General features: G+C 45.1%; 1 protein-coding gene across 1 annotated transcript in view; it reads right to left on the bottom strand.

Moving 5' to 3' along the window:
• LOC144594637 (immunoglobulin superfamily member 1-like) overlaps positions 1 to 25,737 on the bottom strand; it is an 81,177-nt gene that overhangs the window by 20,151 nt on the left and 35,289 nt on the right. Inside the window, exons 11-16 of the mRNA XM_078401412.1 lie at positions 17,861 to 17,926; positions 11,944 to 12,246; positions 8,742 to 9,032; positions 6,161 to 6,439; positions 4,482 to 4,778; positions 1,786 to 2,073 (exon numbers count right to left, since the gene is read on the bottom strand). Coding sequence (XP_078257538.1) covers positions 1,786 to 2,073; positions 4,482 to 4,778; positions 6,161 to 6,439; positions 8,742 to 9,032; positions 11,944 to 12,246; positions 17,861 to 17,926 — 1,524 coding nt within the window. The remainder of the gene's footprint in view (positions 1 to 1,785; positions 2,074 to 4,481; positions 4,779 to 6,160; positions 6,440 to 8,741; positions 9,033 to 11,943; positions 12,247 to 17,860; positions 17,927 to 25,737) is intronic.

The following is a 25,737-nucleotide window of genomic DNA, read 5'->3' as shown; positions in this document are numbered from 1 at the left end:
GAATGATGTTGAAGATGCTTTTCGATTGATAAAATAAGATAAACGCAAACATCTCTTATCCAATCCCCAGTAAGAATTCAAGGATCATTTTTTTCATTTTGTATACCAATAACAAAAACTTGTGATTATAAAATCATAAATTCATATGCCATAGGAGCAGGTTGGCCATTTGGCCCATCCACTCCGTCATTCAATCATGGCTGATCTATCTCTCCCTCTCGGCCCCATTCTCCGTCATTCTCCCCATAACCTTTGACACCCATACCAATCAAGTATTTGTCAATTTCCACCTTGCAGAAAACCCAATGACTTGGCCTCCACGGCCGTTTGTGACAATGCATTGCACAGATTCACCACCCCACGCTCAAATGGCAATCCACCAGATTGCTCTTGCCGTTCAATGAGTTTTGGGATGGAACAAAGGCAGTTAACCTGTCTGAGAATAAAACACCATCTGAGTCCAACCTTGACACTGATACAACACCGACCAGGTTTGCCACTTTCTTTCTAATCGACTCAAGTAAACGTTTGAAAGCGATTAATCAAGGATAATAATAGAAATGGGGATTTTCAGTAGCTAGCTCAAGACCGGACAACTTCTGCGCAAAGGCATGTCTCCAACTCACCTGACAAATTGTTGATTATGTTCACCAGGGTGCTCAGTATAAATATAAGACACGGAAAACAAAATAAAAGACCAAGGGACCAATATCACACTTCAAATATACATCAATGAAGAAGCTCTGGACAATGGAGAACAATTCTGATATCTCAGCTTAATTCTTACCATCTCAATCCACTCATGTCTGGCAGAACAGATTGCTAAACCCTCAGCACAAAGATGTCTGAGTATCAATATCCTTTGAAGGTGTGAAATCTGGGACATGTACTCTCTCGTGTGAAAATTTGGCATTCCTGCCTTTCAGTAAGTTGTTAGAATACATCTCTAGCCTTGCAGTGCTTCCATTGCATTAACAATCCTACCTACGCCTCATTATTTTCACAAATATACTTTCATCTACGGCTTAAATCATTTCATATTTGTCCTATTTTATGAAATCTATTCATAAATCAGTAGAGGAACAATTTATATATGCATACCAACTTTTGAACGTTAATCTGTGATTGGCATCAATGCGTTAGTGTCTAGTGATTGTTTCTGTGGTGTTTTCCATTGTTGACAGTCCATATCTTAAACCTAAGCTGATGCTTTAACTAGGTATTGTCTGATGTCTGACGGCTGTCCGTTATTGTTTCAGGGAGCAAGTGATCCAACTCATTTCAGTCTAGTTTATTGTCATGTGCACCGAGGTACAGTGAAAAGCTTTTGTTGCAGTCAGTAGAAAGACAATACATGATTCCAATCGAGCCATTCACAGTGTATAGATACATGATAAGGGAACAAACTGCAGGCATTTGTGTGTTTACAATGTGTAGGAGCAATGGCGTTTTGTGCAGTTGGTGTCATGGAAAGTGCTTGTGTTGTTTTTAATGGATGGTGTCCTGTCAGATTTTGGACACATGGCCCTCATTTGACTGCAAGAGCCTCAAGATTTTTGTGCCAATTTATTAATCTATTTTAAGGACCCATGCATCACATTTTGTGACTTTATTTAACGAAAACCCAAGGAGGTCATGTATATAGATGAGGGGAAATGATTGCAACAATGAGCAGGAAATTATTGCAGAACTCTGTTGCAATTTGGATTTCATCAAAGAGAGAAATACTGCAAGGTTATGCAATATCTTCTTCATGTGGCTAAGCTAAATAACGAGAAAGCTTACCCATTACAGTAAAGTTGATTCCTTCACTGTATTTGACTAAATCTGGAATTTCATTTGCAGCTTTGCACTTGTACACGCCGCCATCATTGGTATTATTTATGAGAATATTGAAAACTGCAGGCTCTGTAGTTGAGTTCTTGACAGAGTGGATGAATCTTTGGTTTAAGAATAATGAGTAAGTCACAGGAGAGCTTCCATTTGTTGAGTGGCATCGAATGGATATGCGTTTTCCTATTTCGTACGTGGTTCTTGAAGTGGCGAGATTTATTTTAGGCACTGAAACTGGAACTGAAACCAAACGAACACAGGTAAACTTTGGAAAGAGTTATAAATCTAGCTATAATTTAGGAGTTAAAATAAAGTCATGTGGCTCAGTCAGTCTGAACATTGGCATCAAGTGAGCAGCTGCCTGACTAACTCCTTTTTGACTAGGGTTGACAACTTCCTCGCTCCCAAATACGGGACAAGGTGACGTCACTGCCCTGCGCCCCACGTGACCTCACCCAGCCAGCGGCCACGTGCTCCCGCTCCACCAATGTCGGCCTCCTGGCCTGGGCGGCCGCCATTAGTGGAGCGGGAGCACGTGGCCGCTGGATGGGTGGGGTCACATGGGGCACGGGGCAGTGACGTCACCCTTTGAACCTTATGTGGGAGTGAGGAAGTTGGCAACCCTAGTAATACGGGACAAATTAATTTAGTCCAAAATACGGGATGTCGCAGCTACTACGGGACAGTTGGCAACCCTATTGTTGACTCAAATCGAGATTAAGCATGAAATGCAGCACAGTGCAACACAACCAACCTTGCAAAGTGCAAGGAACTTATCAGAACATCAACACTAGCCTGGATGAGTGTAGCTCCAACAGCTCTCAAGGACAGAGCAGCCTGCTTGATTGGTAGCCTATCCACCACTGGCTACAATGCTTATGCTTCACAATATACACTGAAGTTAATTTGCTACGCTGTTCCAACAACACCCCCTAAACGTGCCTCTGCCACTGTGAAGGTGCGGGGAAGCAGATGCTTGGGAATATGTCTACTTTTAGGCTGCCCTCAAAGTCACACATCAACCTGACTTGGAAATATATCGCCGATCCTACAATGTCACTGGGTCCAAATCCTAGAACATCCTATCTGGCAGCACTGTGGCAATGCCATCACCAGAAGGACTATTGTGCCACAAGAAGACGGCCATGTTCTCGAGTACAATTGTGGACACGCATAAATCTCTGGCCAGGCCATGACTGACCAGATCCCAGTAAAATAAAATCAAGCAAAATGACTGCGTGAATGTAGCTGATCCCATTTGAAGAATGCCCCATATGCCTCAATCGACATCACTGGAACAGTTTAACTGTGATCACGTCACTGATTGTGGAGACTTGCTGTCTTGTGTTACGATGTTAACAACTCCTCAAACGTGTGGCACTGATTTTGATGTGGGTTGGAATGGCTAGAGTTCATGCAGCCCCATCAAATCTGTTGCCAGAGATGCACACCAGGTCAACATGGCATACTCTGCCTCCAAAGTTAATTATATTGATTTCAGTGCAATGAATATCAGAGGTAAAGTCCAACGTGTTTATGGTATCAATTTGAATTGAAAATTGTGGTTAATATTTCGGTCTGAGACCCCCACTTGTCAGACCCCTGTGGTTACAGCTGCAGATTTTAAATGTTCACAGCACAGGTGGGCGTTAGGATTGGGATTAGGATATGGGCATCTGATATACCCCTGGATCTAAAGGTTTACCAACTTTTTTGTTGGTACATGATGAGTAAATATTTGGGTAGATGTTGAAAGACAGGTTTCCACGTCTACATTGGGTAGATGTTGAAACGTGGCACAATCTGTTAGTTCCCAACAACCCAAGCCTCTCCATTGAGACCGTAATATTGAAATATTATCTTATAACATATATAACATATAACAACTACAGCATGGAAACAGGCCTGTCCGGCCCTACCAGTCCACGCCGACCATTCTCCCTGACCTAGTCTCATCTACCTGCACTCAGACCATAACCCTCCAATCCCCTCCTATCCATATACCTATCCAATTTACTCTTAAATAATAAAATCGAGCCAGCCTCCACCACTTCCACCGGAAGCCCATTCCATACAGCCACAACCCTCTGAGTAAAGAAGTTCCCCCTCATGTTACCCCTAAACCTTTGTCCCTCAATTCTGAAGCTATGTCCCCTTGTTGGAATCTTCCCCACTCTCAAAGGGAAAAGCCTACCCACGTCAACTCTGTCCGTCCCTCTCATAATTTTAAAAACCTCTATCAAGTCCCCCCTCAACCTTCTACGCTCCAAAGAATTATCTTGTCCATTTCTTCAAAATGTATGCATATTTTTGTTCCAAAAAGTTCCACTTAGGGGGTGTTCCATCTGATCGCTAGATGAACATTCTGTTTAGTAATAAGAAACTCTCTGAACTCAGCCCTTCACTAAATAGATTTAGTAACAAAATCAGACTTTAAAAGACTTTAAAATAAACCAATAACACCTAAAAGCATGTAACAAGTGAAGCAGAATTTATATCAAAGAGGGAAATGCAATGATTTAAATACAATTCTTAGATTTAGGTGTTGCACAGCAGGTTTCCATGGGGATATGTTTGATAGGTTCAAGGTAAAATGTGAATTGGACTATCTTATAGAAGAAGCAAACAGATAGATATATTGATCTTACCTTTTACATTTATAGCAATGTTCTGACTTCTTTGCCTTCGTTTTTGTATACCTGCATTGTTTTCTGCTTCACAAAAATACTCTCCACTGTCTGCAATGTCAGCCGTGCGAATGAGATGGACTGCTGCAGTAGCATTTAAAATTATCAGATGGAAAGATTTTCCTGGTGTTCCTTTGTAAAATGTGTAAATTATTGGACTCGATCCATTCACCACAGCACATGTGAGATTCAAACGACCACCTTGAGCCACAATACCATTCAAGGCTGTTGATTTTAGACTTGGTTTGGAAACTGGTACTGTTTTAAAAGAAAAACAAATGAGATAATCAGATATGTCCTTTTACTAAACATTATCGGGGGAGGGGTCAGTTATTGAATTGATAGATTGATTGAAAGATCCAGCATGGAAACAGGCCCTTTGGCCCTCCGAGCCCATGCCGACCATCGATCACCCATTCTTTGTTCTTTGTTATCCCACTTTTTTCACATCCACTCTCTACAAACGAGGGGCAATTTCAGAGGCCAATTAACCTACAGACCTACATGTCTGTGGGATGTGGGAGGAAACCAGAGCACCCGGAGGAAACCGAGGTGGTCACTGGGAAAATGTGCAAACTCCACACAGAGAGCACCCTAGTTCAGGATCAAACCCAGGACTCTGGCGCTGTGAGGCAGAAACTTCACCCGATACGCCACTGTGCCTCCAACTCGCTTCATTCCAGACATGAGTACACTCAGGCTTTCCAGCGTATTGATATCAGATGCCAGCTCTACCACCTTGGCCTTTAAATTCTATGCCATCCCACCATAGAATTTATATGATAATAAATGTTTTTAAATCTTCTGAATCCTCTGTACATGTGACATACTAATTCACAGAGGTGCCCAGACATGTGCAATTGTATACAGTTCTATGCAGTGCAAATCTGGACAAAAAGTCTATAAATTTTGTTAACAGGTGTGAAAGGCTCCTCAGACAGAGGTAGGCCTTCACAAAACAGACAAGTCCTGCAGGGGATAGCATTTTGTGTCTATCTAGGGTTTAGACCAGCATTTGCAGTTCCTTCCTACACAGATCTTTGATGTTCTGAGCTCCCCCAACATCTCACAATAGGCCACCTTCCACAACACGCTTCTTCCTAACTGCAAGATTGGTGTAAATGGAGTAAAGCTTAAAATTGTAATGTCCACCAATTCTTAGTCTTGTTTATAGTAGTAATGGGTCCTGGCAACAAATATCTATTTGCCCACTTGCACCTTTTACTTGTCTTTCCAAGTGCCACAGTACTTCTGAGCCAAAACAATTACCAGCAAAAAGGAAAGTTTACTTCAGATCTACTGAAAATATTTATTCAATCCTATGTTCCTATAATATAATTTAGATGTTGATAAAAAGCACAATATGCGGTATTACTGAAGGCTCCAAGTCTCTGGATGTATGTCAGTAAAAAGTAGAAAGTGATTTACAATTTCTAGAAATCTAGCAAAATTAAGTAAATAACTGGAGTGGTTCCTCAGTCATTTGCTGCCTCACTGTTGTATCTTTGGCAGGGATCTTAGGGAGCATAAGAAACGTTGAGGAAATGCATCTTCACAATCTGTAAATCTAGGTTTTACTGCACATTTTAATTCCTTACTCCAAGAAACATTGTCTAGCTGTCCCATGGAGTTAGTCTTACCTGTCACAGTCACCAGCTTTTCAATAGTTTTCAACGTCCGCTCCCATTTTGCGATGCAAGAGTACAGTCCCTCATCAGCAGCAGTTGCTTTTATAGAAATCTTAGCTTCACCATTAACAATTTGGGTTATCAGAGTTGAACCTTTCGAGATCGTTAATTCATATTTTGTATCAGATGCACTTAATGGTGACATCTGAACTCTGCACCTAAGGGTAAAGTTATCCCCTAAAAATACTTGAGATTGTGGTTCAATCGTGAAGAGGTGACTAGAAAATGGATCTGAAATGAGAAATAGTTGATCACAATATGAAGCGAACAGTTATTCTTCCTTTCAATTTCATTTTTTCTTGTTGGAACATTGCAAATCCCCAGAAAGGGGATGTGCTGGCTCCGGAGGGAGTCCAGAGGATGTTTACAAGAATGATTCCAGGATTGAGCGCATTAGCATGTGATGAGCCTTTGACAGCACTGGGCCTGCACTCGCTGGAGTTTAGAAGGTTGAGAGGGGACCTCATTGAAACTTACAGAATAATGAAAGGCATAGATAGAGTGGATGTGGAAAGGATGTTTTCACTGGTGGGAGAGTCTAGGACCAGAGGTCATAGCCTCAGAATTAAAGGGCATTCTTTTAGAAAGGGGGTGAGGAGGAACTTCTTTAGTCAAAGGGTAGTTAATCTGTGGAACTCATTGCCACAGAGGGCTGAGGAGGCCAAGTCAGTGGATATTTTTAAAGCAGAGATAGACAATTCTTGATTAGAACTGGTGTCAAGGGTTATGGGGAGAAGGCAGGAAAATGGGATTAGGAGACAGAGATCAGCCATGATTGGATGGTGGAGTGGACCCAATGGGCTGAATGGCCTAATTCTACTCCACTTCTAACTTGTGAACTTGTGAAAATGCACCACACACAATACTGTAGCTTGGTCTCATTAAGACCCTGCCTAACAAGACATCTTTGCTGCTGTATTTAAAACCATTTGCAGCAAAGGCCAACATACTTTCATAGATATGACAGAAACATATAACATTTATGAGAGGCATAGATAGGGTAGACAGTCAGAACCTTTTTCCCATGGTGCAAATGCCAAAGTCTAGAGGGCGTAGCTTTAAGGTGAAAGGAACCTATTTTAAAGAAAATATGAGCAGCATATCTTTCCGCAGATTGGCGGGTCTGTCGAATGCAGTGCCTGGGGTGATGGTGGAGGCAATCCTCTCACCATGGAAATAATGTTCTGTCTTTATGTTTCTTCACAATTTCCATGTTTTACTGCTTCTACCATGTATTTGCTCACTCGCTCAAATTGTCTAAAATTCTTTGAAGCCTCTTTGCATTCTCCTCACGACTAATATTTCCATGAACCATTTTTCAGGATCAGGCATCACTGATGCTTATTATACACTTCTATTTGTCCATGAACTAACATTTCAGAAGGCACAGATTTAGGCTTAGGTTTATTAGTGTCACATTAGATAGAGCTCTAGGGGCTAGTGGAATCAAGGGATATGGGTAGAAGGCAGGCACGGGGTATTGATTGGGGACGATCAGCCATGATCACAATGAATGGCGGTGCTGGCTCGAAGGGCCGAATGGCCTCCTCCTGCACCTATTTTCTATGTTTCTATTTACTGAGGTACTGCGATAAAACCTTTTATTTCATAGAAAATAGGTGCAGGAGTAGGCCATTCGGCCCTTCGAGCCTGCACCACCATTCAATATGATCATGGCTGATCATCCAGCTCAGTAAGCTGTACCTGCCTTCTCTCCATGCCCCCTGATCCCTTTAGCCACAAGGGCCACATCTAACACCCTCTTAAATATAGCCAATGAACTGGCCTCAACTACCTTCTGTGGCAGAGAATTCCATAGACTCACCACTCTCTGTGTGAATAAATGTTTTCTCATCTCGATCCTAAAAGACTTCCCCCTTATCCTTAAGCTGTGACCCCTGGTTCTGGACTTCCCCAACATCGGGAACAATCTTCCCGCATCTAGCCTCTCCAACCCCTTAAGAATTTTATATGTTTCAATAAGATCCCCCCTCAGTCTTCTAAATTCCAGCGAGTATAAGCCTAGTCTATCCAGTCTTTCTTCATATGAAAGTCTCGCCATCCCAGGGATCGATCTGGTGAACCTTCTCTGTATTCCCTCTAAGGCAAGAACGTCTTTCCTCAGATTATGAGACCAAAACTGCACACAATACTCCAGGTGCGGTCTCACCAATGCCCTGTACAACTGCAGTAGAACCTCCCTGCTCCTAAACTCAAATCCTCTTGCTATGAATGCCAACACACCATTCGCTTTCTTCACTGCCTGCTGCACCTGCACGCTTGCTAGAGTTCCTAGAGTTTTGTAGTCATCATTACTCATGATGAGTGTTTTTATTTGAAGATTATTAATAGAGTGTAAATTTCTTGGCTGCTATGGTGGGACATAATCACTTGATTATTATTAATCCAAATTCTGGGATTATTGATCTGGCAATTTAACAACTCCACCGCGGCTACAAACCCCATGCCTTGTTGCACAACATTGTGGCTGCATCTATAATTTGCAGGTATTTGATTGTGCCTGTTAACCTACCTTGCACAGCTATGCTGACGAGTTCACTGTAGTTTGAGTATGTCTCCAAGCTTCTACCTTTGAATTTACAGCTATAGATTTGATTTGTTGTTTCTGTAACTTTAACCATGTATGTTACAAAGTTTGTGTTGCTTCCTTGATGTCCCGCGGGGGAAAGTTGTCCATTTTTATCTTTGTAGAATGTAAAGTCAAGAGGAGGAATTTCTTCAGGAGCATTGCAGCGCAGCTCAATTTCATTTCCCACTATCACCGTCGTTGGTTGTATGGTAAGTCGAGGCCTCTGTAGTTGTCCTAAAGTAAAAATCATAGGATTTTATGGTTTTGGTATAAAAGTACATTTAAAGGTATCAACTTTCATGGTTTTGTCACCATTTCGCTGAAGCAAATAGTTAAGAATTTGACATTTGGCATGAGCTTCCAACCACAAGTTCACCACATCGTTGGGTTAACTTGCACTGTTTGCTAATGGCATATATTTTGCACCTCAAAGATCTCTCTGCTGCTTCTCTATTTAATAGATGTTACTCTATTCATGATTCAGCCATAGCACTGCCTACATCCTTTGTGCAAACCATAAGAAATGCGTTTTCTGCACCTGGTTCCTGTTCGGCTTGTGGTATTCGCAGTTTATCATTTCTCCTCATACAATCCTGCTTTGATAGTTCTTGCATCAGTGAACAATGGGAGCCAGTTTACCCCACGACAGAATGGGGAGGAGGAATGGGGGAAATACAACCAGAGAGTTGTGTTGTGTACACCAAGCGTTCTCAAGCAGCAATGTGATTAATGGATAAATATTACTTGGCATACCCAAGGATAACTCCCTTGCTCTTCTCCAAAATAGGGCAGGCGACTTCTCATTTCAGAGTGCAGTGCTGTTTTCGACTAGGCGTCAGCTGGCATTTTTGCATAAAGGATCCTGGAATGGGGTTTCAACGTGAACGCTTTTGACTCAGATTGCCAGCACTTTAGCATATGAGCCTCAGCTGACACTGATGTAATATCCATAACCAGCATTGGACATTGGAAAAGCAGTGGAAGTGGGATCTGCAGGAGAATGTAGATGTAAGTGGCGTAAGACATTCTAGCCACAAGGAGCAAAGAGGTCCTTCTACAGTTGTACCGGGCCCTGGTGAGACCGCACCTGGATTACTGTGTGCAGTTTTGGTCTCCAAATTTGAGGAAGGATATTCTTGCTATGGAGGGCGTGCAGCGTAGGTTCACTAGGTTAATTCCCGGAATGGCGGGACTCGTATATTGAAAGGCTGGAGCGATTGGGCTTGTATACACTGGAATTTAGAAGGATGAGGGGGGATCTTATTGAAACATATAAGATAATTAGGGGATTGGACACATTAGAGGCAGGAAACATGTTCCCAATGTTGGGGGAGTCCAGAACAAGGGGCCACAGTTTAAGAATAAGGGGTAGGCCATTTAGAACGGAGATGAGGAAGAACTTTTTCAGTCAGAGAGTGGTGAAGGTGTGGAATTCTCTGCCTCAGAAGGCAGTGGAGGCCAGTTCGTTGGATGCTTTCAAGAGAGAGTTGGATAGAGCTCTTAAGGATAGCGGAGTGAGGGGGTATGGGGAGAAGGCAGGAACGGGGTACTGACTGAGAGTGATCAGCCATGATCGCATTGAATGGCGGTGCTGGCTCGAAGGGCTGAATGGCCTACTCCTGCACCTATTGTCTATTGTCTATTGTCTTAGAGGGAGTACAGCAAAGGTTCACCAGATTGATCCCTGGGATGGCAGGACTTTCATATGAAGAAAGACTGGATAGACTAGACTCGCTGGAATTTAGAAGACTGAGGGGGGATCTTATTGAAACATATAAAATTCTTAAGGGGTTGGAGAGGCTAGATGCGGGAAGATTGTTCCCGATGTTGGGGAGGTCCAGAACCAGGGGTCACAGCTTAAGGATAAGGGGGAAGTCTTTTAGGACCGAGATGAGAAAACATTTCTTCACACAGAGAGTGGTGAGTCTGTGGAATTCTCTGCCACAGAAGGTAGTTGAGGCCAGTTCATTGGCTATATTTAAGAGGGAGTTAGATGTGGCCCTTGTGGCTAAAGGGATCAGGGGGTATGGAGAGAAGGCAGGTACAGGTTACTGAGCTGGATGATCGGCCATGATCATATTGAATGGCGGTGCAGGCTCGAAGGGCCGAATGGCCTACTCCTGCACCTATTTTCTATGTTTCTATGTATGATCCGAGGAAGTGCTCGGAGATTGTTTTCTCTTGAAGGATGGCCTTGAAGAGGAGGAAGACCATGTGAAGGATTCCACCGCTGTAGTTTCCTCTTGTTACATCCCATGCTATTCTGATTATGAATTTATTAATCCTCTTCCCTCATGTTGGTATTACAGTCTCCATTGCTTGACGTCCGACAGATTGGAGTTTGGTCTCTAACATCCCCCATCTAACTCTATATCAGCCATGATGGTGTTGAATACTGGGACAGGCATGAGGGACGGAGTGGTCTACGCCTACTCATTGTCTTTGTTTATGTGCTCTCCCAATTTTAGACTCAAGGTCAAATTCGATTTATTTTGTCTGAGGAGGTAACCTTTACCTCACCTGCCTTCCCCCCCCCCCCCCCCCCACCCCCACCCAAAAAGAGTTAAATTACCCCATGACAATATTCAGAGAAGAACAGGCGTCTCTCTGGAGTTCATCTCTCAACCCAAAGTTGTCACAGACGATCAAGTGATCATCACAATTGATGTTCAAGGGGTTTTCCGAAATGGATATGGGGCTTCATTTCTGGAGCGGCAGCAGCGACTATGAATGCTTTCATGAATGCTTCATTGCCTAGTCAAACCAAACAAGTGCAGATGCTGGTTCATATCAACGATAGACACAAAGTGCTGGGATAAGTCATCGGGGAAAAAGGATGGGTGGCGTTTCGGGTCGGGACCCTTGTTCAGACTGGACTTTGAAGACTATCTCTCGGACGGGAGGCCCTTTCTCACTGCTCCCCCTCTATGATTCCTGCTCTTCAACTCTTACCACCATGTTTTTGAGCCTGAACACGAAACGTCACCTCTCCTTTTTCTCCGGAGATGCTGCCTGACGCGCCGAGTTACTCTAGCACTTTGTGTCTGCCTTTATGCTTCATTGGCTGGTTGGCACTTTGGAAAGTCCCGAGTTATATTTTTCATGCCTCATGTGGCATCGTAATATGTTTCATGTTTCACATTACCTGTAACTTTTATGTGTAAGATTTCACTCGTAGTTGTTACATTTCCCACTCTCGCGTCACAAAGATAGTATCCAGTATGTGATGCTCGAGCAGATTGTATTGTAAAAGAGTATTCTTGGTCAGAAGTCATGGAGGTATTCAGCAGGAAGTTTTTGATTGATCCTTTATAGAAACGGTATGAAATTTGATTTGGGAGTCCAGATCTTGCCACGAATTTAACTGAACACGTCAGGGTAATGGAGCTTCCCGCTTTGGCTGATGTCTCAGGCTCAGATTTTATTTTTACTGAGTTTATCGTCACATCTGTGAGAAAAAAAACAGAAATTAGTTTTGATTCTACATAATGTGCACAGTGGCACAGCTGGTAGAGCAGCTGCCTCACGGCACCAGAGACCCGGGTTCAATCGTGACCGCGGCGGCCGTTTGCATGGACTTTGTACGTTCTCCCCGTGACCGCGTGGGTTTCCTCCAGGTGCTCCGGTTTCCTCCCACATCCCAAAGACATGCGGGTTTGTAGGTTAATTGTCCCTCTGTAAATTGTCCCTAACGTGTAGGGAGTGGATGAGAAAGTGGGATAACATAAAACTGGTGTGAAAGGGTGATCGATGGTCGTTGTGAATTGGGTGGGCCGAAGGGCCTGTTTCCAAGCTGAATCTCTAAACTAATAATGTCAGAACATTCTAGAAATACAGATCAAGCATAGATTTTCATTCCAGTTTGAAGAAGGGTCCACCCTGAAAGGTCAAATGTTCATGTTCTCCAAGGATGCCTCCTGATCTGCTGAGTTACTCCAGTGTTTTGAGTCCTTCCTTGGTAGGCTCTCTGCTCTTTGAAACCCTGTTATTCACAAAACTCTGTAATTCACAAAGTATTATCCTTGGCTCCAACAGACTGGATTCATCTAGGTCTTTGGAAATGTTAATGATCATAAGGTCATAAGTGATAGGAGCAGAATTAGGCCATTCGCCCCATCAAGTCTACTCCACCATTCAATCGTGGCTGATCTATCTCTCCCTCCTGACCCCATTCTCCTGCCTTCTCCCCATAACCCCTGACACCCATACTAATCAAGAATCTATCTATCTCTGCCTTAACAAACATCCATTGACTTGGTCTTCTGTGGCAAAGAATCCCACAGATGATCAACTTATTCTTAATTTAAAACCTATAAATCTGCTTTTCACTACGCCCAAAAACACAGTATTTTCCCACCTAAACATCTTTGTATAATAACTAGACCAAGTGGACCCATTGGGCCCAAACCTCTCCTGCATTTGGTGCAGCACCCTCTCCTCCCTTCTCCCCTTCTCCCCCTCCCCTCTCCCCCACTCTATCCCCCTTATCCTCCATTATCCTCCCTTAACCCCCTCCCTCCCTCCCTCCCCCCTCCCTAGGGGATAGATTTAAACTTGAAAATGTGAATAACTTTAAAAATATAACACCGATTTCAATGAAACTTCTTCCATTAGCACCAAAGGGATGAAGGTGAGTAAGGTGGGCCTAAAATTGTTGCGCTATCCTGTATCGTTTTGGATGTAGTTCAGGAACAAACAAACGAGAGGTTTAGTATATAGATAGATGCTCATTTTCAGACTGAATTAATTTTCCATAATGACCGTGGACTGCTTTAATCATGGATAAAAGACAAACAAGTTGAAAATGTTTCAGTCATACGTAGAATCAAAATATATTCATGCATCAACTGCAATTTAATGGTAGATATGCGATCTACTGAGATTGTATTAAGGCAATTGTGGGGGAAGTAATGTGAACTTTAGACTGAGTTTAATGGCGATGTTGGGGAGACAGCTGAAGGAAAGTTTTGAAGGAAAGTTTTGAAAGAAAGTCCCCACTGATACACAGTCACTCGAATCAGAGAGATTGTGGCGTGAGAAATCACCAGAAGGTGTCAGGAGTTTGATCTGCGGTCAGAAATGAGTGACCCGATCAGACACCAAAATAATATATCGTCAGTGATTAATTATTGATAGGTAGATGATTTAACCTCATATCAGAGAGAGAGAGAGAGAGAGAGAGAGAGAGAGAGAGAGAGAGAGAGAGAGAGAGAGAGAGAGAGAGAGAGAGAGAGAGAGAGAGAGAGAGAGAGAGAGAGAGAGAGTTAGTTGAAGGCTGTAACGTCAAACTCTGCATTAAATTATTGTAATCTCTCAAATGAAGGTGGATCATCACAGAATAAGTCTGTTGTCGTATTAAATTCCTGGGTTCCACCATTGTACAATGGTTCTTCATTCAAACCCATGTGGCTGGATTTTTGGATAGATAACACTTTTTGGCTTAATTAACATATATTTAATTTATGTCAAAGATTTACAGTGGCACATTGCTTGTTGATGCAAAAATATATTCAAATAGATAAAAAAAGAAATAACAACTTTTTTTCCCATAAAGTGTTCAAATGTCCACAGTCCACTCTCGGTACAAAAAACTAGACCTGGGTTTTGTGTGAATTGCCTGCAGTTTTACATCTCTCCCCATTTTAGTTTTCATTGGTTTTCTGTAAATGTGATCATTGCACCAATGTTGTGATAAATCTGTAGATCTAATGGATGGGAGAGTGCAGGAAGGAACTGCAGATGCTGGTTTAACCCGAAGATAAGACACAAAATGTTGGAGTAACTCAGCGGGACAGGCAGCATCTCTGGAGAGAAGGAATGGGTGACGTTTCGGGACTGCCTCGTTGAGTTACTCCAGCTTTTTGTGTCTTATCTAATGGATCGGAGTAACAATTTTAGGTTGTGGCCGGGACCCATGAGAAGTTTCCTTCTGCCACCATCGTTCATTGAAAGTGGAGTTTAAACGGTTCCCTTAGGCAGATCATTGCCACGATTTCTGAAGTTAAGCAGTTCTTTTTGTTTATCTCACACAGAGAGATTTAAGGATTAATTTCAAGCTACCAAGAGTTCGTCGCAGGGTTCAGTCTGAAGAAGGGTCTCGACCCGAAACGTCGCCCATTCCTTCTCTTCTGAGATGCTGCCTGACCTGCTGAGTTACTCCAGCATTTCGTGAATAAATAAGGATTAATTGAAAACAGTTCTTACCTGTTTGGAAATGACCAATCCCATCTGAAACAACGAAAAGATAATATTGTTCAGACCATTCAGATTTGTGTTCGCGTCAGTTCAAAATGCAGGGAATAGCCACAATTAATTAATCATGTCTTTGACAGTTTGCGAGGAAGCCATTTAGCCAGTCATGTCTACGTTGTTGAAAAAGTCCACGACTGTCAATTTCCAGTATAAAGTCCGGAGCTTCAATGTTACTGCTCCTCAAACATGCACCCACATGCTGTTTAAATGTGACAAGCATTTGCGCCACTACCTTCCCTGAAGCCAGTGTGTCCCACACACCCACCACCCGCCAGTTGGAAAAAATGATTCCACGTCTCTCTGCCACCCTTCTGCCAATTAAATTTATGTCCGAGGATTTTGACCTCTCTGTCAAGGGACACTGGATCCTCCCGCGCACTCTATCTCAACCTCTCGTGAGCTGATACACTTCAATCTATTACTGTGTTTTCTAATAGCAGGATTAAATACTATGATATGAGAAGATAAGAGTTAATCTTTTCAGTTCAAAGTTATTTGCGGAATTTTGTTAATTTCGAGGGACTTATTTGTTTTATATAATTCTGAACATGGACTTTTAAACTAAGTCTTTGCAACCACTTAGTTAAAAGCCCATGTTCAGCATTATATAAAACAATATTGTGTGTATATATATGTTGTATAAATTATAGAAGCCATGTTGTTTTACTCAAGGGTAGTATAGTCGGAGAATGAACATTTTTTATATTTTCCCACTGTATTAAGATATTCTAAATGTCTTCTGCAATAGGATTTGTAATATGATGTGCAGTACACTAAGTTTCACATGTCTAACTTTTTGAAACAGTAAAATAGTATTTAACTTACACAGCAGCTGGACCAAAAACAGGATGGCGGTTTTCGACATGGTCTTCGCAGAGGAAATGTTTTTCAAGCTACCAAGAGTTCGTCGCAGGGTTCAAAATAAGATTGATAAATGCACCATTCAGGAAGCGAAGTAGATTGGCTTCAAAACAAAATTCTTCTTAGAATTAGAAGAACAAGCAGAGTCTCCACGCCTAAGTAGTATAAGAAAATAACTGCAGATGCTGGTACAAATCGAATGTATTTATTCACAAAGTGCTGGAGTAACTCAGCAGGTCGGGCAGCATCTCGAGAGAGAAGGAATGGGTGACGTTTCGGGTCGAGACCCTTCTTCAGACTGATGTCAGGGGGGGCGGTTCTATGTGGCTGTGTGTTTTGTTGCTTTTCACTTATTGACTGTATGGTAACTCAAATTTCACTGTACCTTAATTGGTACATGTGACAATAATTTGATCTGGAAATCTTGAAATCTCAAGTAGCTTAGAGACAGAGAGAAAAAAAACTTCTATCTATCTATTGCCTTTTTGACATCTCTTTTTAGGAGCCCCCAGTTGAAGTATTTGTGAAATACACTGACAGACACTTTGCAAACAGCAAATTCCCGAGCAGCAATGTGATATTAAATAGATAAGCCGTTTAAGAAATGCCAATTAGGAGACAAGTGTTAACCGGCAAAACAATTCCTCTTATCCGTGCTGTGTGACTCTGCGACTCGAAAGCAGAAGTGCCATTCACGCCTGGCAACGGCGGGAAAAATAAACCAGACGTTCTCTTAATCTGCGCAATGTCATGTGGCAATTTTCACTTCCAAGAGATGGGAAGTGAAACCAGCTCCGTTTAATTAAATGGAAGCACTATTTGCATGAATTATTCTTAAATCAGTCATGTTCCAGATAGAAACATCTAGATCCATTAAAAAAAACATTAACTGTGTAATTGCTGTCGTAATGTAACATTTTCAGTGAAATAGTAAAAGTAGCAAAAAAAGGTTGAGATCACAAACTATAAAACCGAACTGCTTTTACTCTCAAAGCTGTCAATTGTATCTAGATTTTGTTTTGGACTCCTAAGTGGGACCTTGAATGTACATATTAAAACATTTAGATTTAGTTATCAGGTGGCGCAGCGGTAGAGTTGCTGCCTCACGGCACCAGAGTCCCGGGTTCAATCCTGACCTCGGGTGCTGTCTGTGCGGAGCTTGCACGTTCTCTCTGCGACCAAGTGTGTTTCTTCCGTTTGCTCTGCGGTTGGAACGGAATATTTTATTGCCACATGTGACAAGGCACAGGGAATTTCTTTGCTTGCGTACCCAATGTATACAAATAGCGGTCATCTACGGCCTTGACAAAGGTACAAAGTAGGCCGGCTCCTCTTTTGTGCCCCCCCCCATCCTCCCATCCCCCCCCCCCCCCCCATCCTCCCATCCCTCCATCCCTAGCGGTTCCCCACGCCGGATCCCCGAATCCTGAGTTCTCCCTCCCTCCCTTCCCACTGTTCTTCCCCACCCCCTCATGGCGGTCCCCGTGATTTTTTCGCACACCCCAAAGACGTGCACATGTGTAGTGTGAGTTCCGCACACACTGCTGGTGTGAGTTGGGAGCAGATTTCAAACTTCACTGTACCTTAATTGGCACATGTGACAATAAATTGATCTTGAAATCTTGAGTGGGTGCAAAAGTGGGATAACGCAGAACACGTTTGAACAGGTGATTGATGGTCAGCGTGGACTCGGTGGACCAAAGGCTGTGCCTTTCAATTAATCATTCAATCAGATAGGTGGGGTTTAGGTGTCAATGGGAGGACTGAAGGTGTTACAGTGAACTTGCGGTAGAAGTAACCCAAAGACGTGAATCGCAGCGATGAGTGTAATCTACCCACAACTTGTCAAGAATTTAAATCCTGTTGATTAAATTATTTTAAATTAAAAAAACTGCTCAATTGGTAGGGAGGGGGGTTGGCAGGTTTACTAGACTGTTGTAAAAACCCACCTGCTTCACTTGCATCTTTTGGAAGAACATCTGATGTCTCTATCCACTCTTCATAAAACCACAAGACTGTTAAAAAAAATACCAAAAAAGTCAACTGCCACGCACAAATTTACATCAATTAACCTACAAACTTTGGAAGTGTAAGAGGAAACCGAAGATTTCGGGGAAAGTCCTCGCAGGTCACGGACAGTGCAGACAGCAGCCGTGGTCAGGATCGAACCTGGCGTCTACTGGCGCTGTGAGGCATTAGCTCTACCGCTGCGCCACACTTGGCCTGTTCTTCACTGGTGAAAGAGCAAGGGGTGATGTTGAGACACGAGCACCCTCCAGCGTACCCTCCACATGAAGCAACGTTACAGTGAAGTTTGGCAGGGGGCAATGCCAATGAAACTGAGAGCAGAAATTGCAGAAGTTTGGTTTTTGCACCCTTGCAGAAAATCATGTATTTCTGTCATCGGGCGCATTTGTGGGCAAAAGTTCTCAGGCTTGTTACAAATTTTCGTTTCCGCTCCAGAAAATCTCTTCGATTCTGTGTCAGAGGTATTAGAAAATAACTGCAGATGCTGGTACAAATCGAAGGTATTTATTCACAAAATGCTGGAGTAACTCATCAGGTCAGGCAGCATCTCAGGAGAGAAGGAATGGGTGACGTCTCGGGTCGAGACCCTTAGACAATAGGTGCAGGAGGAGGCCATTCGGCCCTTCGACACAGCACCACCATTCAATGTGATCATGGCTGATCATTCTCAATCAGTACCCCGTTCCTGCCTTCTCCCCATACCACCCCCTGACTCCACTATCCTTAAGAGCTCTATCTAGCTCTCTCTTGAATGCATTCAGAGAATTGGCCTCCACTGCCTTCTTGAGAATTATGGACATTATGGGTGAAATCAAGGGACATCCTGCAAAGTGGCCCTGAATTACAATATCAGCCACGACCCCAGATCCCGATGAGTTACAGCAAAGTGCTGAAGTATCAGATTGTCGTCCCCTTTTCCTATTTCTTATGTGTGTATTGATCCCCCGAACTGTGTCAGGGATTTGCCTCTGCATCCCCATCAAAGATACTAGAGGAGCAAGATAGACCACTCGACCCTACGTCACGGCGCCATTTTAGTAGGCAGAAACTTGCAGAGACATTAAAAAAGAAAAATAACAAGAATCTGTGGATTGATAGATGAGATAGAGTCTGAATCTTAATGGTATCATCACACATACTGTTCCCCCACAACACTGATTACACTGTGAGAGGCGGGCTTTGCTTACTAAAATGGCGGATGCACTTCAGCACAGGGTCTTCAGAGGGGGGGGGAGCAGCCCCCGCTCCTTCACCGGACCCTCTGATACCCTCCTCCTTCCCGCTCTCCCCCGCTGCTCCCTCTACCCCGAATCTCTCCCCCCCCCCACTCTCTCTCTCCCCCACTCTCTCTCCCCCCCACTCTCTCTCCCCCCCACTCTCTCTCTCCCCCACTCTCTCTCCCCCCACTCTCTCTCCCCCCACTCTCTCCCCCCCCCACTCTCCCCCCCCCCACTCTCTCTCTCCCCACTCTCTATCCACCCCACTCTCTCTCTCCCCCACTCTCTCTCTCCCCCACTCTCTCTCCCCCCACTCTCTCTCTCCCCACTCTCTCTCCCCACTCTCTATCCACCCCACTCTCTCTCTCCCCCCACTCTCTCTCCCCCCACTCTCTCTTCCCCCACTCTCTCTCCCCCCCCACTCTCTCTTCCCCCACTCTCTCCCCCCACTCTCTCTCCCCCCCCCCACTATCTCTCTCTCCCATTCTCCCCCCCACTCTCTCCCCCCGCTCTCTCTCTCTCCCCCCAATCTCTCTCCCTACCCACTCTCCCCCCCCACTCTCTCTCCCCCCACTCTCTCTCCCCCACTCTCTCTCCACCCCCACTCTCTCCCCCCCACTCTCTCTCCCCCCCCCACTCTCTCTCCCCCCCCACTCTCTCTCCACCCCACTCTCTCTCCCCCTCTCTCTCTTCCCCCCCACTCTCTCTTCCCCCCCACTCTCTCTCCACCCCCACCCTCTCTTCCCCCACTCTCTCTCCCCCCCACTCTCTCTCCCTACCCACTCTCTCTCTCCCCCACTCTCTTCCCCCCACTCTCTCTTCCCCACTCTCTCTTCCCCCCCACTCTCTCTCTCTCCCTCACTCTCTTCCCCCACTCTCTCTCCCCCCCATTCTCTCTTCCCCCACTCTCTCTTCCCCCCACTCTCTCTTCTCCCCCACTCTCTCTTCCCCCCCACTCTCTCTTCCCCCCACTCTCTCTTCCCCACTCTCTCTTCCCCCACTCTCTCTCCCCCCCATTCTCTCTTCCCCCCCACACTCTCTTCCCCCCACTCTCTCTCTCCCTCACTCTTCCCCCACTCTCTCTCCCCCCCCCCATTCTCTCTTCCCCCCCACTCTCTCTTCCCCCCCACTCTCTCTTCCCCCCCACTCTCTCTTCCCCCCACTCTCTCTCCCCCACTCTCTCTTCTCCCCACTCTCTCTCCACCCCACTCTCTCTCCCCCCACTCTCTCTTCCCCCCCACTCTCTCTCTCTCCCATTCTCCCCCCACTCTCTCCCCCCACTCTCTCTCTCTCCCCCCACTCTTTCTCCCTACCCACTCTCTCTCCCCCCCACTCTCTCTCCCCCCACTCTCTCTCCCCCCACTCTCTCTCCACCCCCACTCTCTCTCCCCCCACTCTCTCTTCCCCCCACTCTCTCTCCCCCCCACTCTCTCTCTCCACCCCACTCTCTCTCCACCCCTCTATCTCCCCCCACTCTCTCTTCCCCCCACTCTCTCTTCCCCCCACTCTCTCTTCCCCCCCACTCTCTCTCCCCCCCACTCTCTCTCCACCCCACTCTCTCTTCCCCCCACTCTCTCTCCCCCCCACTCTCTCTTCCCCCCCACTCTCTCTCCCCCCCACTCTCTCTCCACCCCACTCTCTCTTCCCCCCACTCTCTCTTCCCCCCACTCTCTCTTCCCCCCACTCTCTCTTCCCCCACTCTCTCTCTCCCTCACCACTTTCTCTCCCTCCCCATTCTATCCACCCCACTTTCTCTCCACCCCCACTCTCTCTCCACCCCCACTCTCTCCCCCACTTTATCCCCCCCCACTCTCTCCCCCCATTCTCTTCACCCCACTCTCTCTTCCCCCACTCTCTCTTCCCCCCACTCTCTCTTCCCCCCACTCTCTCTCTCCATCACTCTCTTCCCCCACTCTCTCTCCCCCCCATTCTCTCTTCCCCCCCACTCTCTCTTCCCCCCACTCTCTCTTCCCCCACTCTCTCTCTCCCCACTCTCTCTTCCCCCACTCTCTCTCTCCCCACTCTCTCTTCCCCCCATTCTCTCTTTCCCCCACTCTCTCTTCCCCCCACTCTCTCTTCCCCCCCACTCTCTCTTCCCCCCACTCTCCCCCCCACTCTCTCTTCCCCCCACTCTCTCTCTCCCCACTCTCTCTTCCCCCCACTCTCTCTTCCCCCCACTCTCTCTTCCCCCCACTCTCTCTTCCCCCCACTCTCCCCCCCACTCTCTCTTCCCCCCACTCTCTCTCTCCCCATTCTCTCTTCCCCCCCACTCTCTCTTCCCCCCACTCTCTTCCCCCCACTCTCCCCCCCACTCTCTCTCTCCCCACTCTCTATCCACCCCCACTCTCTCTTCCCCCCATTCTCTCTTCACCCCACTCTCTCTTCCCGCCAACCTCTCTCCCCCCCACTCTCTCTCTCCCCACTCTCTCTACCCCCACTCTCTCTCCACCCCTGTGGTATGGGGGTATGGGGAGAAGGCAGGAACAGGGTACTGATTAAGAATGATCAGCCATGATCACATTGAATGGTGGTGCTGGCTCGAAGGGCCGAATGGTCTCCTCCTGCACCTATTGTCTATTCTCTCTCTCTCCTCCCCTCTTTCTACCATTCTCTCTCTTCTCTCTCTCTCCCCCAGTGGTGGTCACTGTATTTTTTCTGTTTTATAAATAATTGTATACCTACAGTATATATATTTTCCAATATTTCAGGCTCTTTTAAAAAATTGAATATTATTTATTTGTTGCCATATAAACCTAATGTAAATAACCTAATCTAACCTAACCTTGTTTAACCTTTCCTAATTTTAATCTAACGTAACCTAGTCTAAACCTTTTTGAGTTCATTAAATTTATAAAACACACACTTTATTTTTGTGCCAAATATGGCCCACATGCTGAAATGTTTGGAGGCCCCTGGTGTAGGCGATTTCAACGGAGTGGTCCATCATGCTCCTCTAGTGTCTTTGATCCCCATGGTGTCATGCGTGCTTCTCCAATCATCCACAAGGTGGAGCAATCAGCATGCTGGAGAAATCAAAGACATTTTAATGCAAATCTGCTCAACCTTTTTAAAATGTGTTTATCTTTTAGCAGTCTGGGCCCCACTGACAAGGCTGGAATTCATTGCCCATCTCTAACTTGAGAAAACAGTGGTGAGCTACTAAAACTATTGCAGTCCTTCTATTGAAGGTAGTGCTCTGGGGAGGGAGTTACATAGCCCACCCCCCTGGCATCAGTCTGAAGAAGGGTCTCGACCCGAAACGTCACCCATTCCTTCTCTCCTGAGATGCTGCCTGACCTGCTGAGTTACTCCAGTATTTTGTGAAATGAGTTACTTAGAAACATAGAAACAGAAAATAGGTGCAGGAGGAGGCCATTTGGCCCTTTGAGCCAGCACCGCCATTCATTGTGATCATGGCTGATCATCCACAATCAGTAATCTGTGCCTACCTTCTCCTCATATCCCTTGATTCCACTAACCTAGAGCTCTATTTAGTTCAGTTTAGTTTTGAGATACAGCGCAGAAACAGGCCCTTCAGTCCACCAAGTCCGCACCGACCAGCGATCCCCACACATTAACACACACTGGGGACAAGTTACACTCATACCAAGCCAATTAACCTACAAACCTGCCCGTCTTTGGAATGTGGGAGGAAACCGAAGATCTATGATCTCTATGGCTCTATCTTGGGAAAAACTCACGCAGGTCATGGGGAGAACGTACAAACTCTGTACAGACAGTATCCGTAGTTGGGATCGAACCCGGGTCTCTGGCACTGCAAGGCAGCAACTCTACCACCGCGCCACCGTGCCGCTCCATGTTCTGTGATTTAGAGCTAGTGATGGTGAAGGAACAGTGACTTTTTCCAAGTCAATGCAGTATGTGACTTGGAGGGGAACCTGTGTCTTATGGTGATTTCATTGGAGAAACAGTGTGTGGCTTGGGACGAACTCTGGCAGGCAAAGCCCTGGATGACTGGAGAGAAGCCAATGTTGATTCTTTGTTTAAGGGAAGAAGAGATAACCCAGGGAATTCTAGGTTGGTGAGCCTTACATCAATGGTAGGGAAGCTATTGGAGAGGATTCTTCAGGATAGGATTTCGATTTGGAAGGGAATGGGCTGTTTAGGAACAGTTAGCAAGGCTTTGCGAGTCGGGCATGTCTTGCTAACTTGATCAAGGTTTTTGAGGAGATTTTTCAGATTTTTTTTAGATTTTAGAGATACAGCGCAGAAACAGGCCCTTCGGCCCACCGGGTCCGACTATCCTACACCCACTAGGGACAATTTTTACATTTGCCCAGCCAATTAACCTACAAACCTGTACGTCTTTGGAGTGTGGGAGGAAACCGAAGATCTCGGAGAAAACCCACGCAGGTCACGGGGAGAACGTGCAAACTCCTTACAGACAGCACCCGTAGTCAGGATCGTAACTGAGTCTCCGGCGCAGCATTCGCTGTAAGGCAGCAACTCTACCGCTGCGCCACCATGCCGCCCAGGAGGTGTCAAAGATGATTTCTGAAGGGAGGGTGGTGGATTTTGTCTGCATGGATTTTCATAAGACATTTGATAATATATTCCTTTATTCGTCCCACACTGGGGAAATTTACAATAAGGTCCCTTATGGTCGGTAGGCTGATCCAGAAGATGAAGATGCATAAGATTCAAGGTGACTTGGTTGTTTGGATTGAGAACTGGCTTATTCATAGAAACAAAGGGCGGCACGGTGGCGCAGTGGTAGAGTTGCTGCCTTACAGTGCTGGAGCCCTGGGTTCGATCCTGGCTACGGGTGCTGTCTGTATGGATCTTGTACGTTTTCCTCCCATACTCCAAAGATGTACAGGTTTGTAGGTTAATTTGCTCAGTTTAAATATAAATTGTCCCCAGAATGTGTAGGATAGTGTTAATGTGCAGCCATCGCTGGTCGGTGCGGATTCAGTGGGCTTTCTGCACTTTAAATGAAAATAAACTAAATTAAACTAAAGGATTATGGTGGGAAGGCATTATTCTGCTTTGAGGGTCTGATATCAGTGGAGTTCCACAAAGATATGTGCTCTGCTTCCATCCATCCATCCATCCATCCATCCATCCATCCATCCATCCATCCATCCATCCATCCATCCATCCATCCATCCATCCATCCATCCATCCATCCATCCATCCATCCATCCATCCATCCATCCATCCATCCATCCATCCATCCATCCATCCATCCATCCATCCATCCATCCATCCATCCATCCATCCATCCATCCATCCATCCATCCATCCATCCATCCATCCATCCATCCATCCATCCATCCATCCATCCATCCATCCATCCATCCATCCATCCATCCATCCATCCATCCATCCATCCATCCATCCATCCATCCATCCATCCATCCATCCATCCATCCATCCATCCATCCATCCATCCATCCATCCATCCATCCATCCATCCATCCATCCATCCATCCATCCATCCATCCATCCATCCATCCATCCATCCATCCATCCATCCATCCATCCATCCATCCATCCATCCATCCATCCATCCATCCATCCATCCATCCATCCATCCATCCATCCATCCATCCATCCATCCATCCATCCATCCATCCATCCATCCATCCATCCCTCCCTCCCATCCCATATTTTGTATTTATTTATATATATGTGCGTGTGTGTTGGAAAGAACTGCAGATGCTGGTTTAAATCGAAGGTAGACACAAAATGCTGGAGTAACTCAGCGGGTCAGGCAGCATCTTGGGAGAGAAAGAATGGGTGACGTTTCGGGTCAAGACTGAATAACTTGGATGTAATGTAGACAGGTTGGTTCGTAAATTTGCAGATGACACCAAGATTTCTGGGTTTGCGGACTGCGAGAAAGGCTATCATAGCATACAGTGAGATATACTCCAGGTGCAGACGTAGGCAGAGAACTGACAGATGGAATATAATAATAATAATAATAATAATAATAATATATTCCTTTATTCATCCCACACCGGGGAAATTTACAGTGTTACAGCAGCAAAGTGGATAGCAAGACATTATAAATAAAAGTAAAGACAAGGATAAATTGTCAATATCTAAATAAATAATCTAAGAAAATGTGAGGTGTTAAACTCTGGGAGGTCAAATGTAAGGGGAAGATATAGAGTTGATTGAAAAACGTTTAACCACATTGGTGTGTGGAGGGATCTTGGGATCCAAGCCAATAACTCCCCAAAAGTGGCAGCACAAATAGTTAGTGGTAAAGAAGGCTTGCATTTGTTTGTTGGGCATTGGTTGAAGAGTAATTCCCCAGGGTGGGTAAGGAAGAAAATAAACTATGATGCGGTGTATTACCTGGTCTGACCTGCAGGCTTGGGTCTTTCTATGGGATTGTTCATGAATCCGGGCAGCTCACAGTCAGTGCTGGTGCCAACAGTTCTTAACTAACTGCACATTTCCATTTGTCTCAGTTTTTTGACTTTGACAAAATCTTTGAGGTCTGAATGAAAAGTATTTCATGTCAATAGACAATAGGTGCAGGAGGAGGCCATTCGGCCCTTTGAGCCAGCACCGCCATTCAATGTGATCATGGCTGATCAGTCTCA

This window comes from Rhinoraja longicauda, chromosome 6 (genome assembly GCF_053455715.1).
Source record: "Rhinoraja longicauda isolate Sanriku21f chromosome 6, sRhiLon1.1, whole genome shotgun sequence".
In the NCBI taxonomy this organism is placed as follows: Eukaryota; Metazoa; Chordata; class Chondrichthyes; order Rajiformes; family Arhynchobatidae; genus Rhinoraja; species Rhinoraja longicauda.
The sequence above is the reverse complement of the archived record's forward strand: the minus strand, read 5'-3'. Positions and strand labels throughout refer to the sequence as shown.